The sequence below is a fragment of the Brachyistius frenatus genome, unplaced genomic scaffold, assembly GCF_029030835.1.
Source record: "Brachyistius frenatus isolate BFR_SWC_R1_liver_20210118 unplaced genomic scaffold, ASM2903083v1 Contig_65, whole genome shotgun sequence".
Classification (NCBI taxonomy): Eukaryota; Metazoa; Chordata; class Actinopteri; family Embiotocidae; genus Brachyistius; species Brachyistius frenatus.
Window position 1 is genome coordinate 1,578,829 of NW_027210664.1, and position 18,711 is coordinate 1,597,539.

The 18,711-nt window shown below is 45.0% G+C and overlaps 1 protein-coding gene across 2 annotated transcripts in view; it reads right to left on the reverse strand.

The window, feature by feature from the left end:
* Positions 1-158: 158 nt before the first annotated feature.
* The window catches only part of LOC138625719 (disco-interacting protein 2 homolog C-like), a 42,685-nt gene continuing 24,132 nt past the window's right edge, over positions 159-18,711 (reverse strand). For both annotated transcript variants that reach the window (XM_069706823.1, XM_069706822.1), the window contains exons 20-38: positions 17,008-17,144; positions 15,782-15,990; positions 14,317-14,431; positions 13,416-13,617; positions 13,166-13,266; positions 12,229-12,309; positions 11,639-11,762; positions 11,340-11,461; positions 10,998-11,109; positions 10,182-10,291; positions 9,739-9,869; positions 8,869-9,037; positions 7,544-7,714; positions 7,350-7,411; positions 7,202-7,259; positions 5,385-5,459; positions 4,836-5,010; positions 4,596-4,719; positions 159-3,431 (exon numbers count right to left, since the gene is read on the reverse strand). In XM_069706823.1, the coding sequence (XP_069562924.1) occupies positions 3,179-3,431; positions 4,596-4,719; positions 4,836-5,010; positions 5,385-5,459; positions 7,202-7,259; positions 7,350-7,411; positions 7,544-7,714; positions 8,869-9,037; positions 9,739-9,869; positions 10,182-10,291; positions 10,998-11,109; positions 11,340-11,461; positions 11,639-11,762; positions 12,229-12,309; positions 13,166-13,266; positions 13,416-13,617; positions 14,317-14,431; positions 15,782-15,990; positions 17,008-17,144 (2,531 nt within the window). In that variant the 3' untranslated portion in view covers positions 159-3,178. The remainder of the gene's footprint in view (positions 3,432-4,595; positions 4,720-4,835; positions 5,011-5,384; positions 5,460-7,201; positions 7,260-7,349; positions 7,412-7,543; positions 7,715-8,868; positions 9,038-9,738; positions 9,870-10,181; positions 10,292-10,997; positions 11,110-11,339; positions 11,462-11,638; positions 11,763-12,228; positions 12,310-13,165; positions 13,267-13,415; positions 13,618-14,316; positions 14,432-15,781; positions 15,991-17,007; positions 17,145-18,711) is intronic.

An 18,711-nucleotide genomic window follows, 5' to 3' on the forward strand; every position in this document is an offset into this window, starting at 1 on the left:
TATATTCTGATTTTAAAATGAATGTAAACTGTAAGATGTCAAAATTAAAGATACAAAATAAATGCATTTAAAGGAATATTTTTCTATCATCTCCCACTTTGTTTTATTATTAATAATAATAATGATAACAATAATAATAATAATAATAAAGACTAGTCTGAGTTTTAGCCAATCAAAGCACTTTATTGCACTGTATAGTGTGACGGTGAGCCAATAGCAGGCTCTTATAAAAGTGTCATTTAATCTTTTTATCATGTGTACAAAACAAGTCACACACACTTGTACCGTACAAAATCAACACTATTTACATACAATACACACACACACACACACACACACACACACACACACACACACACACACACACACACACACACACACACACACACACACACACACACACACACACACACACACACACACGCACGCACACACGCACACACACACACACACGCACACACACACACACACACACACACACACACACACACGCACGCACGCGCACGCGCACACGCACACACACACGCACACGCACACTCTCGGGGACTGAAACATGACCGCTACGCTGCTACCAACAAACCCAAACTGCTAAGTTAGCCAAACAAGCGCTAAACAACTTCTGATATGCATAAAGATTTTTTTTTTCCTTCAGATAAACATGAGGAGAAAAAAACAAAACAAAGATAAAACAAAGAAGAAGAAGAAGTAGAAGAGCGATGAGATGATGTCACACATGATTCACCCACAGGGATGTAAACAAGCGATGGATGAACTTCTCCGAACGACATGGACACTGAATAAAAGGTTTTAATTCCCAGAATTCCCAGTTCGTCTCAACGAACCGATATCTTTTAAAACTTTGAATATAGTTCTTTATGTATCTTAAAATCTGATATAGCCTCACTACGTTTGTTTGAGTCAGTGCACATAAGCTGGTAGCGGTTGTACCGAAGAACCGGAGGATGTTCTTCACTGAGGATTCAGTGTGGCGAAGGTCCATTTGAACAGTTTTTTACTGATTATTTATGGTAATTAATAATTCTAACTTCTTACTGAGTTGCGATGAAACATTTTAGTTGTCTTAATGGCTGCTTTTGTCATTATTTTGGTCTGAGTGACTTAGATTGCTGTTAAAAGGGAGTTTTTCCTTCCTGCTGTTGGAGGGTTTTCCTCCCTTTAAGAGGACAGTAACGTTTTATTTCCAGTAAAAATACAATAAACAGACATTTAAGAAGTCCGTTTAGCGTATTTTTACTCGGGAAAGTCGTCCGTGCTGTTCGACGGTCCTGGAAGTGAAAAACATTCAGGTTTGTTTTGACGACCGCAACACATGCAGACGATTTTATATATATAAAAAACAACCATGTCTGACTGCCTCCAACCTTGTGACCAGGAAGAACAAACGGAGGCGCCACAGCTGGTTTCTGGTATTTCGAGTCAGAAGAAGAAGATAGAGACCAATCTTAGAGAGATATTAACCTCATGTGACGGGCAGCAGATGAATCCCTGCAGTGAAGAACATCCTTCGGGGGATTATTGCTACAATAGGAGCTTTTTCTATGTAAACTTTATGTGGAGTTCCCTTTGAAGCGACAAACTCCAGATGTTGCTGCAGTTCAATTTTGGTGTGCCGTCGGAAAGTCGGTCTCAGTCTCTTTTTCTTTTTTGTTTGGGCTCGTGGAGTTCGCCCACTGTTTGGTCCGAACGAGGCCTGAGGAGGTCGATGATCCCAGATTCATCGTAACTGTCAGAAAAGATGAGATCGATCTTATTCTGTCTCATTAATCAAATCAAAAAAACGGAAAATCAGCGTTTCTGATTGGCTGCTGGTCAAATGTAAAACTGCAGGAACACCTGGATGCCTTTATAAAAAAAAACTCCCTTTAAATAACCACAATAATAATCTTCCTCTGATATTCACACAGTGCACTTTGCTCAACGAGATGCTTTGGGTGCTTTCAGGACTGAATCTCACCGGTTTGCAGCGACGAGAACCGAAAGACAATAAAAACAAACGACGATCACTGTGCGTGTTAACACTTCACACAAAAACACATTGCACTTTTTGTTTTTGCCAGAAAGGTCACAAAATAAAAAGTGAACCTCTCCAAAAACTTTCATTCAGAACAGAAAAAGTTTTTTTTTTTTTTTTTTTTCAGTGAGTTTCTTTAATCGTCTCGGGATAAAAATCTGTTCGATTCACTCTGAAACTACGTAAAACGTCCGTAACGTCGACACGGACAGATGGACACACACACACACACACACACACACACACACACACACACACACACACACACACACACACACACACACACACACACACACACACACACACACACACACACACACACACACACACACGCGGGGTGCGGGTGGAGAGAGCTGCATATAGGGGCTACTACACCTCATTGTGTTTTAGGTACCTCTCCATATAGATTATTATGTCTATTTACAATATTTATATTTTTACAGGAATCTGGCTGCCCCGGCTCTAATTGAAATAATCCATTTTTTTTTTGTTTGTATTTTTCTGATTGGACCATAAAACATGATGACAGATACAGTCGCTAGCATTTTTTTTTGTTTTTTTTTGTTTTTTCTTTCTACCTCCTAAAACTTGGGTAAGACGACGCGCGGCGCGGCGTCCCGTACACAGTGTTCCCCTAAGGCTTTCTACAGTGACGAGCTCCCGGTGACGGTCACGAGATCGAGCGGGGGTGCAGAAATGGTTCGTAACACCACTGAGCAGTCAATCAATCAGTCAGTCAATCAATCAGTCAATCAATCAATCAGTCAGGCAATCAATCAGTCAATCAATCAATCAGTCAATCAATCAATCAGTCAGGCAATCAATCAGTCAATCAATCAATCAGTCAGGCAATCAATCAGTCAGTCAATCAATCAATCAGTCAGTCAATCAATCAGTCAGTCAATCAATCAACCGGCACAACACGACTTTAAAGAAAACGGACGACTGAAGACCACACCGTACGCAGGTTCAAAAATACAGTACATCTTGATTCTGGGAAATAAATGAACAACAACGGCGATATGCACAGCATACACACGCATGCTCTCTCTCTCTCTCTCTCTCTCTCTCACACACACACACACACACACACACACACACACACACACACACACACACACACACACACACACACACACACACAGGCTACATGTTGTAGGCCACGTAGATGGGGTCGAGCTGGTCTTGTAAGAAGCCGTCGCGGAGGTGCATGCGCTGTTTCTCGCCGCGCGAGTTGATGGGGATGACGCCGATGTCCGTCACCACGACGACGCCCACGATCAGGTAGTGCTCCTCCAGCACCGCCTTGGTCACCATGGGAACCAGGTCCAGGGCCTCCTGCTCGGAGCCCTCCAGCTCCACCACCACCACCAGCAGGTTGGTCCAGGGGAAGACCGCGCTGGACGGGGACAGACGCACACAGCGGGACGATTAAAACTCAAGTATAAAATACAAAATACAAAAATAAATAAATATGACATGTTGCACAAAGCTGCGGAGAGCTCGAACTATTTGCCCCGAATTTACGGCGTTTTTGTCGCCTCCTCGTTTCTCTGAATCTCCAACAAGAGGTCAGAGAGCAAAGTTAGCTGGAAATAAACCAGAATGAACTTTAAAACCACTTGAGGGAGCAAAAACACAAACTTTCCACAGATCACCGCCGACTTCCACGTGACGGTTTCCTCTCGTGAATTTTAGTCCAATATTCTTCCTTTTTTTGTTTTGATCTCCGTGTTGGTCTCCACCACCTCCTGAGGAAAGACTCTGACTCTTTAGCTGCTCTTTGTTCCACTTTCTGCTTTGGTTCTCGTTGGAAATTGTGTTTTTATGTTTCCAACATATTTTTTTGTAACTTCCTTTTATATGTAGTCTTTTCTTTTCTTTTGGAAGATCATGACGCAGCGTGTGCAGCAGCTGTTTGACATTAAAGACTCAAACTAAAGTTGAGGAATAGATACGTCTGCTTTTTTATTTCATTTGGTTTCCAGCCTCTCGCTGCCTGTTTTCATGGCTGCAGAGCGGAGACACTGATCCACCTGTTTGTTACTTCCAGGCCGGATTACTGTGACTCTGTGTTGTCAGGACGTCCCTGCAGCTCTCCGAAAAACTTCCAGCTAATCCTGAACGCCGCGACGGGAGCTGACGGGAGAGAAAAACGTCTCCGGCGTCTCAGCTTGACTTGCTGAAAATGAAACTGAGACCACAGTTTAAGGTTCTACATCAAATTTGCAAAAGTCTCATTAGCGACTTCATGAAAAGGACAAAATGGGCCACAAAACCAAAACAATGAGCTGAAGGAGGCTAAATGAGAGATTGCTTTCAGGTTAAAGAATGTCATTTGAGTCATCAGTAGATGTTGAGGAGATTTTAACACTATTCATCAAAAACTAGAAGCAGCAGGTGGAAACTCAAAATATGATTTAGTACTTCTGGGAAGTTTTAATTGAAGTCAGACAAGTTTGAGATCAATAAAGTACCTTCATGCTTGTTGTGTATTTTACGTTATACAAGTGTTGCTTCATCTTCCTCCTCCTCCTCTTCCTCCTCGGCGGTGTCAACCTACCACTCCATGATGCTCTTGTGTGCGCGGATGACGGAGGTCTCGATGTCGATGGGATGGTACCTCATCCCCCGCAGCTCCATGGCCTCCTCCAGAGCTCCGACCACGAACAGAGCGTCGTGTCTCTCTGTGGAAGAGGACGGACGGACGGACGGACGGACAGACGGACGGACGGACAGACAGTCAGTGCCGGTGTGAAAGACGTGCGACGAGGATAAAACGAGCGACGGAGGGACAAACCACCTCCGTTGGCGTCGGTGAGCTCGGTGCGGCGCAGGAAGCCGAGGTACCCGGTCCGGGCCCAGACCGTCTGAGTGTCTCCGAAGCTCAGTCTGGAGTTGAAGTGGTCCGACTGGAGGACCTCCTCGCCGTAACCGCTGTAGTAACCGCTGCCGTTGTGAGCGCTGTGGACCCAGATCTGAAACGGAGGAGCAGGAAACACACACACGTGAAAATGAATACATATTTTATAGTTATGATTTTAAGGATTGATGTTGATTTAAATCATAAGTCAGGGAAAAGTGGAAAATAAGATTCTGACATTCAGAAGTTGAAAACACTCAAAGTATGAAAAGAAAGGAGGAAGGATGGAAGGAAAAACGAGAGAAAGTCTGACAAATATAAAAAACACGAGAGAAAGAAAAGACAAAGACAGGAAAAAATAAAGGACGTTACAAAATAAAATAAAAACTAGAGAAAATAAAAGAAAGCCACAGAATATCTTGTTAAAAAGCTCCTGCAGGAGAGAAACAGGAAAATAGAAAAAGAGGAAACTAAAATAAAAGTGCTGACCTCTCCCAGATGAGAGTCTCCCAGCGGCCCTTTGGTCTCTGGGTTGGCGATGATGATGCGAACTCCGGGCAGGATCTGGAAAAAAAAGAAAGAAAGAATCAGTCGCCATGGTTACCGCTTCACTCCGACTCACATCTTTGATTTCCAGATGCTCCATAAATAGACGCAGCTGTTTTTTTTTTACATTTAACACATAGTTTAGTTAAAATTCACAACATGGACATGAAACAGGTTTTTTTTTTTCTCAGATTTAATCCTCCAGAAAAACATCCGAGAAAAAAACAACAGCCGGCTTGTTTTTGTTTTTCTTCTTCTTTTCTTTCCTCCTCCCACATGCAGTGAGTCAAAACCAGCGCTGGTCGATGAAACATGACGTCCTCTCTTTGTGTGTCAGCGAGGGGGAAGAAGAACGAACAGCTCATCGAGCGCCCAGATCCGACAGCCTCGGGACTCGTTTTTAAACCCTCCGACGTTATTTCACCACATTTCATCTGATCAACATCAACCAGCTCGTGTCCACGTGGTGTTGATGATACATGTGATTCATTTCTGCAATAAAATCCTCCATATGCTCCCTTGCAATGCATCATGGTACACGTAGGCCCTGCAGGCAGCTTTCGATTAAGTTTTCCTTTTATTACTGTTGAAAAATGGTTATAAATCAAAACATATGTGATTATAAAATGTTTAATATTGTCTGAGTGATCCCAGAGCTTCGTTGTTATCAGAGCAGATGATTTCCAGTTGTCTTTCCGAGCTTCAGTTCAGCATCAGTGCAGCGAAGTGGACAAACAGATAACCGTGTTCATGTTAAACCGGCCGGGCGCCACAACGTTTGTTTTGTTTTTTTAAAATATGCTCTAAAAATAACCTCCAGACTGCCGGCTGAACGTGGGCGCGTCCTTCACTGCAGCTCATCATATTTTCCTTCCTTCGCCATCTGTGCGCCATCTGATGGGCCGTTTTTTTTAATAATTTATTGTCCCTCTTATTTCTGGATGAAGAGGTAAATATCTTCTTATCTGGAGAAAACAAACGGGGACGAAAGTACGAAGGAAAGAAAAACGACACTCGAGGAAACGGGATGCGTTTTTGTTTCTGACCTCCGGAGGTCGAAGTTGACGTCGGACTGCAGGGTGTAAAAAAACACTGCGATTCACTTCCTGTCGCATCAAGTGTCATTCAAAACCAATTACCCTGAAGTGGGCGGGGCTTATAAAGACCTCCAACAGCTCGGAGAGGTGGAGCAGAATTTCAAAAAGTGTTTGCTTGAAATTAAACTTCCCCAGCAGCTACAGATGTGAGGAGATTAGATTTTCCCAGAGTGGGCTGTAAATTAGTGTTTATCAGTCTGGTTCAAAATTTCTCTTAAAAGTCCTTAAAAAAAGTATCTAAATTTTGAAAGACTTTTCTTCTGGATTTAATGCGACTCTGATTTCTCCCGAGGACAGAAAGAGAGGACGAAACTGTCCTGGAACAAAACCTTCACTTTCTCTTTTATTCTCCACGTGTTCCTCTCGAGGCAAAAAAAAACCTTTCACAGACTCACGGAAGTCATTTTTGTTGTTGTTGTGTGTTCTCAAAAAAAAAAATGTGTTTAAAATAAACTTAATTACTGCTGTTTGTTGTTGTTTTCACCTTCAGGTTTTTACATAAAGTCACGAATCACCTCAGATGGACCTTTTTGAGGGAGAAAAAGAATCCAAGAACCTTCTGTGCGTTTAATCAGTTAGCTGTTAATGAGTCTCTTTGATTTATTTGTTTTAATACAGATTATTTATCACTTCCTGTTGTGTAGAAACCGTGATGTCACTCACCTTCCCAGACTCCATTAACGGCAGGCTGTGAGGAGATCCTCTCTCCACCAAGCGAACCCTGAAACACACGTGTTCACATGAGTTTCATACAGAGAGGACCGGGAGGATGATGTCATCTGACAGGACGGACGGACGGACGGACTCGTACCTGTCGTGGCGCAGCGCTCTCATGTCCACGTACACGGTGGTCGGGTCCGGTCCTGAAGTGCCCTGCAGCCACATTAAAGTCAGAGTTTAAGTGTTTGTGCAGTTTTAAGATGCAGAACAAATCGCTGCAGAGCTCCGGTTCCGGTTCTAGTTCCGGTTGTTTCTAGTTCCGGTTCTGAGGTGTTTGGTTCTCACCTGCAGGCAGATGGCCAGGTTGACCCTGCAGCCGAAGGCCGTGCTGACGGAGCGCGGGTGGAGGCCGAGGTCTTTGAAGAGCTTGGAGAAGGAGTGTGTGAGCGACATGCGGGGTCTCTCCTCCGCCACCACCACGCAGGCCCGGACCCGGGACAGGTCCAGACCCCGAGCCTGGACGGGAGGACACGGACAGAAGTCAAATCCTCGGACTCTCACCGAGTTAAAAAGTCCAATTTAATGACCTCCAATGACGTAAAAACAGTCACGTTGTGCTGATCAGACAAAATCCAGCCACATTATTTCATTCCGAGCAGTCTGAGTTTTATTTACGAGTTCTCTGAATGTGTTTGTTCAATTTAGTTTCCAGGAATGAAAATACTTCCTAAATCTCTTCTCACTTAACATCTCGCATCCAACAAAATGCGTCTGTAAATAAAATCGGTCATAAATCCCGTTAAAGGTTAAAAGAAGTTCGACTCCTCTGCAGCTGCGTTGGCTCAGACTTTTCTTCTTTTCTTCTTCTTCTCGCTCTGCGTTCGGCCTTCAGTCTCCATGGCGACTTAAAAAGACAGATAATGACTAAAATGAACTCCATCAGTGACCAATCACAGGCGTCTGCGTGTGACTGCAGCTCTCAGACGTGGCCTCGGGCCGAGCAGATGGAGACGGAGTTTATTAGCGGCGAGCCGGAGGACGCCGGAGACAGTCGGTCTCATGAACTCAAGAGTTCAGTCCACCTGCACCGACGCAGGTCTGACGGCTCGTCACGGGAAACCGGAGCGGGTTTTGGTCATCGGTCCTGAAGCTGAGGACGGCTACGCTGAGATTTACTGTCGGTGATGACGTGGCCAAAACAGAGACAGCGGGAGGGAAAACGACTGAGTCAGCTGTTTTTTATCAGAAACTGTCGAAAGCTAAAAAGAGGTTTTGTTTTTTATGTTGGAGTTTTAAAGAAACTGAGTCCTGGAGTTTTATCAGAAGAAGCTCAACGATCAGGAAAATGAGATTTAATGGTTCTTGGTTGGAGCTGTGACTCTGATCCCTCCAGGACGTCACGGAGGGCTTTTAGGATTGTTTTGGTCAAAACTGATTAAAACGTGCAGACGATTTTACAACTTTTCGATTTCCCTTTGTCTCATTGACATAACGTGTGTTTCTGTTTTCGAAGCTGGATTTGTAAAAATGACTTGCAGAGAAAAAAACAAAACAGTTTTAGAAAAGAGGAATTGGTGAGTTTCTTTATGAAGATGTTCTGCGGGTGAATTCTTCAGCGTGCTTCTTGGTGTTTGAACGTGAGCGTGTCGGTGGTGTCGGTGCGCTCTGACCTTCAGCGCCTCGGTCTGCAGGCCGAGTCCTTTGGTGCACAGCTCCATGACGCTGTAGGAGCAGAAGGTGTCTCGGACCCTCAGCTGGCTGACGGCCAGCAGCCACAGAGCCGGGTTGGACTCCAGCTCCACCGGGGGGATCAGGATGGACTGGTGGCCCGAATACACACTGTGGACCGCGCACACACACACACACACACACACACACACACACACACACACACACACACACACACACACACGGTACGAGCTAACAAACCAAATCAAGATGGATTTAAACAGGAAAACGAACATTTATCCTTCGTGTGACCCGTCAGCTCTTCAGATCTATTTTGTTTGAACACAGCTGATGACACTCAGGTGAGAGTCTCTCCTTCTGCAGCTGATTTGCAGCGTGTTTTAGTCAGAAGACGTTTTAAGCAGCAGAAGTTGAGGATTTGCGAGCAGAGAAAGATTTAAGGTTTAAAGACGGAGAGCTTTACGAACCGACGTGACACCCGCAGACCTCGTTGGAGGAGGTACGAACATCCTGACAGGCGTCGCAGTGAGTCAAACCAAACCTTCTGTGATAAAAAAAAAGTTTCTTGTCTGTAAATGTTATAAAGAACATAAGACCTCCTATGATTTGAACGTGTTATTATATAAGAGGTCAGTGGTTTCTTTAGAAAACTGCAGCACCCGTGTCAGTGATGATTTTCACTCTTTAACGAGCACCAGAAGTCCTTCAATGTACGTCCAACAGTCAGTGATGATAATTATCCTGTTTATATTTATATCACACCACGTACACTCACAGCTCTGATGAACGAGATTATTTAAATCCCTGCAGTTTAACGGAGATGTTTTTATTTTAATGAGAGCTGCACCGACCTGCAGAGACACCAGAGGACGAAGCCGAGGCCGCAGTACGGGTCCAGGCAGATGGCCACCTCTCTGGACGGGTACAGCTCACACTGCAGCTTCACCGACCGGCAGAACGCCCCCACTGCATTGTGGGACATCTGGAGAGATGAGGAAGAGGAAGAGAGACGCAACGACACAGAGAGAGAGAGAGACGAACAAGGCAGAGAGACGGACGGTTAATTTTTAAATGCACACTTTGAATTCAGTTTTCTTCCACAGAGAAGCAGACGGACTTTAACTCCGCTTCCTTCCTGGTGACTCGTGGTGCTGCAGCTCTGATGGCTGATTCTCCCTCTGGAGTAAAGTCCTGAATTTTTCTTTTGTGTGTGTGTGTGTGTGTGTGTGTGTGTGTGTGTGTGTGTGTGTGTGTGTGTGTGTGTGTGTGTGTGTGGGGGGGGGGGGAAGCTGACCTGAACTCCAGCCAGCATGCCAGTCGTCGACACGCTGAAGTCCAGATAGGCCAGGCCGTCTGGGTTGGTGGGCTTATAGAGAGCTGGAGGCTTCTTCTTTGGCAGGTCATCTGCAGCGCGCACACACACACACACACACACACACACACACACACACACACACACACACACACACACACACACACACACACACACACACACACACACACACACACACACATTTATTTCATTACACTCCAGAGGACGGAGAACCCTGACCTGTAGTTGAACCCGCTGAGCAGCTCGAAGGAGGACTGAAATATTCTGTTGGAGCAGACGGGCGGTCACATGACTCGTATTCTACTTCCTACCATAAAAACGGGTCATTTAAAGCTCGACTCCGGCGGTATCGTGTTTCTCTCACCGTCGACCAATGAACCCGTCCCAGTGACAGCTTTAGTTTCAGTCTAACCACACAGCTGATAATAATAAAGTATTTGTCAGTATTTTATAACATCGTCAAGAATATCTTTCTGGCATGTTATTTTAGAGTCTCATCGCTCGCTGCAGTAAAACCCACTGCAGTGTGATATTAAAATAGATCTAGTCATAAACATAGGAAGACTTATTTTAAAAAACCCCGAAGAAATAAGATTTTAAGTAAAAAAATAAAAATAAAGGCAGGTTACATTTTTGTTCTCTTTAATTTGCTCCTCTTCTGAAGAATCTTTATTTTGAGGTTAAGACGAATCCCCATAACTGTGTGTGTGTGTGTGTGTGTGTGTGTGTGTGTGTGTGTGTGTGTGTGTGTGTGTGTGTGTGTGTGTGTGTGTGTACCAGTGTCCAGGACCGGTGGCCAGTTCCTGATGTCCACGGTGGCTACGGCCTCTTTGGAGCGCAGCAGCTTACAGATGACGGCGGTGGTCATCACGCAGGCCGAGTGGCTCACCTGCAGAGACACACACACACACACACACACACACACACACACACACACACACACACACACACACACACACACACACACACACACACACACACACACACACACACACACACACACACACACACACACACACACACACACAGAGAGAAGGATGAAGATTAAGCCTCCTCCTCCTCCTCTTTGCAGAGGACCTGAACCCAAACTATAAATATAACGGTTTGAAGGAGTCGGACCTCGACGATCATCTTGACGGTGGGCAGCGTGGTGGAGATGTTCTGAGGATGAGGCGGTCGCACCGTGATGGGAACGCAGCCGGCGTACAGGGAGCCGTAGAAGGCTGCGATCAGGTCAATACCTGCAGGACACACACACACACACACACACACACACACACACACACACACACACACACACACACACACACACACACACACACACACACACACACACACACACACACACACAGAGAGAGAGGTGTGAGCGCTGCCTGCCGTGCCGTCGCTGTGTGAATAACTGTGACTCCGCCTCTGACCTGGCGGGTAGACCAGAGCCACGTGGTCTCCTTCCTGCAGACCTCCTCGCTCCATCAGCAGCGCCGCCACTCGCTCCGCCCTCTTATGCAGCTGCAGGCAGGTGAGAGAGCTGGACACCGCCCCCTGGAGGAGAGGAGGGGAGGGAGGGAGGAAGGGAGGGAGGGAAGGAGAGTTTCTTTTAACACTGCAGCCGTCATGTTCCTCATTTTAGTGAGTGCAAACTTTACCTTCTGAAATCTCAATTTTAACGATGTGTTGTACCGTTTTTATAAAAACTATCCAACTTGTTTGAGTTTAAATGGTTTTATGATGAAAAAAAATATTTTTGGTTTAATGTTTTGCTTTAAAAATCCTCATTCATCTTGTTATTAAAGCTCATATTCACTTTGCGTTGGTGAAAATCTGCCAGCAGCAGATAATAAAACCAGGAACTCGCTGCGGCTGCGTTCAGACTGGTTCTGTGTTGTATAGGTGTTCGACGGGGTCAGAGGTCAGAGCTGTGTGTGTGTGTGTGTGTGTGTGTGTGTGTGTGTGTGTGTGTGTGTGTGTGTGTGTGTGTGTGTGTGTGTGTGTGTGTGTGTGTTGTTACCCGGGAGCTGAGCAGGGTGTAGAGGACGTGGTCCGGTGTGGTCTGAGCTCTCCACTGCAGAACCTCCGACAGGAACAGGAACTGCGACACGAAGCAGAAAACACAGGGTGCGTTGGATTTTAACACCTGAGAGGGATTTCTTTTTACCTCAGACTTTCTTTAACACACTTTGACTGTGTTTGAGATGTGAGTCCTCTCAATAGTTTCATTTTAAAGTTGAAGAGTTAATGTAACACCTGTTTTAAAGTGTTGTTTTAAAGTTGATTTTAAGCTTCTCTGACTAGTTTTTAAATCACTGACTTCAAGTTTTCTTACTCTGTGAAGCCCTCTGGGCTGCATATATTTGTATAAAAAAAGCTGTGATCAAGGAAAGTTCAGTTCTTGTGAAACAGCTTTCAGTTTAAATTCACAGTGAACAGCAGCAGGGAATCATCACACGGCGTTACAGGGGAGATTAAATGATGCATTTCACCTCCAACTTCAATCAGTGAGACATCAATAGAAACCTGCAGAGCAGAAATACACCTCCAGTGTTTCTGATATCAGCCCGCGGAGTGAGTGAGTATAAATAAGCCTTCGGTTTTCCACGTCGGTGTTCTTGCTCACCGGTTGCTGCAGGATGTGTTTCTGCTGCAGAGTGTGTCCGGCGCTCTGAGGAGCTTTAATCAATATCACAGGCTGCGAAAGCTCAAACGCAGGAGAGACGCAACCTGCCAGCACTCGAAGCTTCCTCTGAGTTCACTTCACTGACATCTGAGAGCTCTTCAGTTAAAACGGCCTCTTTGGAGGGTTTAACAGCATTAATAGAAGCGCTTCATAAAGTAGGAACTGTGTGCTGCACGTCGGTAATCAGTCCTGACTTTCACTTAATTCGATTTTATTGCGTGTGTGTGTGTGTGTGTGTGTGTGTGTGTGTGTGTGTGTGTGTATGTCTCACCTGGTCGTTGTCGTCCGTCTGTCCCAGGTCTCGGCCGCTGGCCTGAGCGATCCTCTTCCCTGACACCAGATTTCCCACCATCACAGAGGCAGGTCCGATCTCTGCAACGCACACACACACACACACACACACACACACACACACACACACACACACACACACACACACACACACACACACACACAGATGAGCTCCAGAGTAACCCCGCCCCCTCCTGACCACGCCCCCCGCCATGAGGAGCTCCTCCCACCTGGTTGTTTCTGCCGCGGTTTGGGCAGGTTGGTGACGCAGGTGTGGGGACACATGAGGACGTTGCAGGGGTGCAGCCCCCCCTCCAGGTACAGCTGCTTGATCTCCGACAGGTGGATCCCCCCCAGAGGAGTCTTGGGGAGGGTGTTGGCCGGGACCAGAGCCAGGCAGAACACGCCCACACCGTGGATGCTGTCTATGGCCTGAGACAGGACAGAGGACGGGGACAGAGGACAGGCAGAGGACAGACAGAAGAGAGTCAGGGAACAGACAGAGGACAGACAGAGGACAGACGGAGGACAGACAGAAGAGAGTCAGAGAACAGACAGAGGACAGAGAACAGGCAGAGGACAGACAGAGGACAGACGGAGGACAGACAGAAGAGAGTCAGGGAACAGACAGAGGACAGACAGAGGACAGACGGAGGACAGACAGAAGAGAGTCAGAGAACAGACAGAGAACAGGCAGAGGACAGACAGAGGACAGACAGAAGAGAGTCAGAGAACAGGCAGAGGACAGACAAAGGACAGACAGAAGAGAGTCAGAGAACAGTCAGAGGACAGACAAAGGACAGACAGAAGAGAGTCAGAGAACAGGCAGAGGACAGACAAAGGACAGACAGAAGAGAGTCAGAGAACAGTCAGAGGACAGACAGTCACGTCTCACCGTTTCTAGCTTTGTGGCTGCAGGAATAATAAAAAATATGCCACTACATGATGGACTGTTGCTATGGAAACCCCCAGAGTAAAGACAGAGTTTGCATTTTATCATCCGACACTGTTGAACAGATGCTGAACACATTGAGTTCAAAGTGAGATGTAAGACGACACGCTGAGGCTACAGCCTTCATCACGTCTGAGGAGGAGGAGGAGGAGGAGGAGGAGGAGGAAGAGGAAGAGTACCTGCAGCACACGGCTCATCCACTGGAAGCTGTCCTCCTCGGTGGAGTCCGGTCTCTGCTCGGCCACCACCACGATCCTCTCGTCTCTCAGCACCGTCACGGAGAACACGGCTATCCTGCAGAGACGAGGGACAGACAGACGGGTCAGTCAGACAGACAGACGGACGGGTCAGACACAGACAGACGGACGGGTCAGACAGACGTCGCCGTCCTCACCGCTGATGGAGGATCGTCTCTGGAACTACTGAAGGAGAGAGATCACTCTGATCGGATCAATATTTAAATTAAAGTTGATTTTACTGGTTTACCAAAACAAAAAGAAAGAGAGAGAGATATTTCTCCGCTGCTTGTTGGTTTTCATTTGTCCATAAATCTTTAAACCACCTCGCTCCGCCCTCCATCACTGATCTGGGTTCATGTTATGTTCCTGACAGATCTTCCTCCGCTTCTCTTTCAACTCTTCCTCACATGTTGTTGTGATCTTCCTCTTCTCATTGAAGCCGTGTGACTCGCTGCCTCTGGACATCAGACGCTAAACTCTCCATCTGTGTGTTTATAAAAGGAAACTAAAGACACATCTCTTTAATCTGGCTTTCAATTTGAAAGAATTTCCTGTTTTCAAGTTTTAATTATCGATTATTCTATTTTGCTGAATTTTATTTGTTGATTTTTAACACTTTCACCTACATTTTCATTATTTTTACATTATTTGTATCCAATCGTTTTGTTTGTTTGTTTACTATTGTGATGTGTGTGTCGCCGTAACGATAATAGTTTCGGTCTGAGAGTTCCCGCTGCGGTAAAATATCACGAATCATTTAAAACACCCGACGCACACAAAAGATTTCAGGTTTAAAAGGTGCTTCGGAACAAAAAGTCTTCACATCAACAACAACAGCTTCAAACACCTTTAAACTGTCGTTCCTTCGGTTCATCAGATCAACGGGATCTGAGCGACCTCTGAAGGTCGTCTGGGAGGCTGATTTCAGTGGATTTCGAGCCGACGGCGTCTTTTTGTCACGTTGAGGTAAAAACAGACGAATACAAACGCTGTGATGTTTTCAAAGCTCCGCGTCAGCAAACAGACGGAAGGAAACACGACGCAACGAGGACGTCGCCGCTCGTCTCTAAACTCTCCGTCTCCTTTTTATCCAAGCAGGATTTTATGTTTCCACAGTTCGTGCAGCTGCAGATTCTTTAAATATAAACGGTGGTTGGGAGTCTGTCAGGTAGAAGATGGATTTCCTCCTCGGTGGCCGTGGACACGATTAAACTTCACGGTTTCTGTTTCCTGATTCATCCAGCGCTGCTCCACTTTATTAGATTTATTCTGAGCGGCAGCGTTCCTCATTAATCAGCCTGTTGGACATCTGGTTGCTTTTACAAAATATCCATTTGACTCTCTGTGTGACTCCTGTGACATCATCATCATCATCATCATCAAACCCCGCCCACCTCCCGCTCACCTGCCCCTGTAGACGAACTTCATCGGCTCCACCGCCAGCGCCGTGGCGACGATGTCGTCGGCGTTGTGCCTCCGCCCGCTCACCATGATGAGCCCGTCCATCTTGCCGGTGATGAAGACGAGGCCGCCGGGGCCGATGAAGCCCAGCAGGCCGGTCCGCACGAAGGCGTACTCGCTGACCAGCCCGCCGCTGGAGCTCACCGGGTAAACCTGTAAAAAAAAAACAAAAAAAAAACACAACGGACGTTCAGCAGCACGGTCGCCACGGCAACCAGACGTCACGGTGGCCTTTCATGCTGACAGTGTCTTTAACAAGAGAACTTGATGGCTGACGGCGCCGCGGGGGAGGGGGGGGGGCCTCGCTGTTTATTTAAGATTACTTCAAACGTCTCCGTTAACTGTCAGATTCATATCATCAATATCATCATAAAACCCAGAAAATAAAGGGTCATAAAAGGGTTGTAAATGTTTCTCCAACGTCCCCACAGACCGTCTCTCACATTTTTATTCTGATTTTCAAGCAATAAAACATGAGTTTAATAAAAACATTGAATGAAAGCAGAAAAACACAAAGTCTGAAGACGATTCTGCTGCAGAAGAAAGCGGAGATCTTATAATTATTATATCAGAAAAATCAATTATTACTAAATGTTTATTATTACAAAAATATACAAAAGTATCCTTCCACCTTCTCACTACAACCAGGAAATGAATAAAGAAGCTGAGCTCAAAGGTTGGTTTGTTTTTGACACCTTCAGTTGTCGAAGCTCTGACTGATGCAGAGGTGAAAAAACAAACGACTGTTTTGAATAAAAATCAATCAGCTGACGAACAATAATAATCAACAATGTGAGACTAATTTCCTTTTCCACTAAAATTCCCTCTGCGCTTTTAAAATGTGAATTTTTTTTTCTTCCAGTTTTCATCGTTTTTTTTTTTTTTTTTTTTTTTACTATGACAGTTAAATAGAATTTTCTCTGAGTCAGCTCAGACTTTGGGAACTTTACAGACCAAGAAATTAAACAATTGATCCAGAAAACAGCCAGGAGATAAATCGATATTATAAAAAGAAAAGAAATAAGGATGAATTGACCAAGAAAAATTGCTGTTAAATGAATGGCTCACTGAATTCAGCCCTTCTTTACTCTAACATCTGTGTGGGGGATCTTCATCACTGACTGCAGTGTGTCTATTATAAGTGATGACGTCGCCGGCGGGCCGCCTCACCTCAAACGTGTTCTTGGTCATGCCCGTCAGGCCGTAGTAGGACGTCCCGGTGGCGATGGAGCAGACGCAGAACTCGCCGATCTCGTCCGTCTGGCAGAGCTGAGGGACGCCTTCGGGCTTCACCACACACACCAGGCCTGGCAGGACGAGAGACACGTTACACACCGTCTCCACAGCAGGATTATCCTCCTGTTTATAGAAACCACCAGTCTTAAAGTAGCTGGTCCTGACCCGAATGTGTCGTCTGCTTCAGTCCAACCAGAATCAGGTTACCGTCTACTCTAACTGGGTTAGAAGCAGAACATCTGAAAGCAGCTGATTGCTGCCAGAATATTCTTATAAAACTGTGCAGAGATGTTTTTAATCGTCCAATGACACAGAATGACTGAAGAAAATGCTGCATCTGGATCCGTTTTCACGACTCAGCAAGACATCTTCAGTTAGTTTCTCAAGTTTTAAGTCTCGTTTTTAGGCTTCTGGATGCAAAAAACACTGAATATGAGGTGATAATGACTTCATATGAGTGAAGTCTTAAAATCAGCTGGTTCCACTGAAGAAAGAAATAAACTGAGAAATATTTAAAGGTTTGAAATCAGTAGAAAATTATGTTTTTCAATATTAAATGTCTTGAGACCAGATTGACAACAAGGAAAAACACTGAATATTAGTAAATAATTCTTATTTTTATCTGAACACATAAAAGCTGAAGAATAAATCAGTAATTTAGGTGGAAATGGCTTCAGACATGAAACAAGTTGGCTCATCACGAACATAATAATACATGAATTTAAAGACAGAAACTTGTACCCAACTTTTAAAACAGCATAATTCCTCTCATATTTCTCCAGATCTAAGATTTTTTAAATCTTGGCGAGCACAGAGCAGTTTGATGCCTGAAATGAGAGAAATGAGTTCTCGTCCCGACACGCTGATTAAAAATAAATCTTCTGCAGCCGTGAAGATGCTCATCAGGAAAAAAGTCAAGTGATATTCACTTGAATGAAGTCACATGATCTGCCTGAGAAAAGCACCAGATGATCCATTCATATAAAAAAAAAAAAAAATCTAAATATAATCTGATTTTGCAGAGTTAAAAACCTCCTCAGACTCCCGAAGGCGGCTCAATTAACTTTGATTCAGCTTCCTTTGAGGTGCAGCCGGTGTAGTTCCCGTGGTGACCACCAGGGGGTGCGCGCGAGCGCGCTCCCGGCGACAGGAAGCGTTAAAGTGAATCTCCAGAGTTTGCGATGTTTGATGAGCTGTGTCAGCGAGTGTTTGATCAGCAGGGTTTACACGCTGCCTCCTGCAGATTAATGCCTTCTTTATGGATTAGACAGAAGCAACCTTCACTTCACTACATGTGTGGAGTCTATTTACAGACATTTCTCAGTCCTCAGAGCACTTATAGAGGAAAACAATATTTTTAATGGAGAAAAAGATCCATTTTATATTTTGTGAATCTCTGTTTGGCCTTAATAAATAAAAATAAAATTTAAAAACAAGGATGTAAGAGCAGTTTTTTTGTAGTAAATAGGCAAAAAGAAAATGTATCTCTAAGTGTTCAGTGATGTGGTGAAACTGTGATTCATTCATTAATAAGTAGAAAAATAGCTCCTTTAAAAATATTTGAAGTGGTGTTTTTGGCTCACAGCTTTTCCTGAATATTCAGTGTTCAACTGAATCTGACATTACCGATTTAAAGTT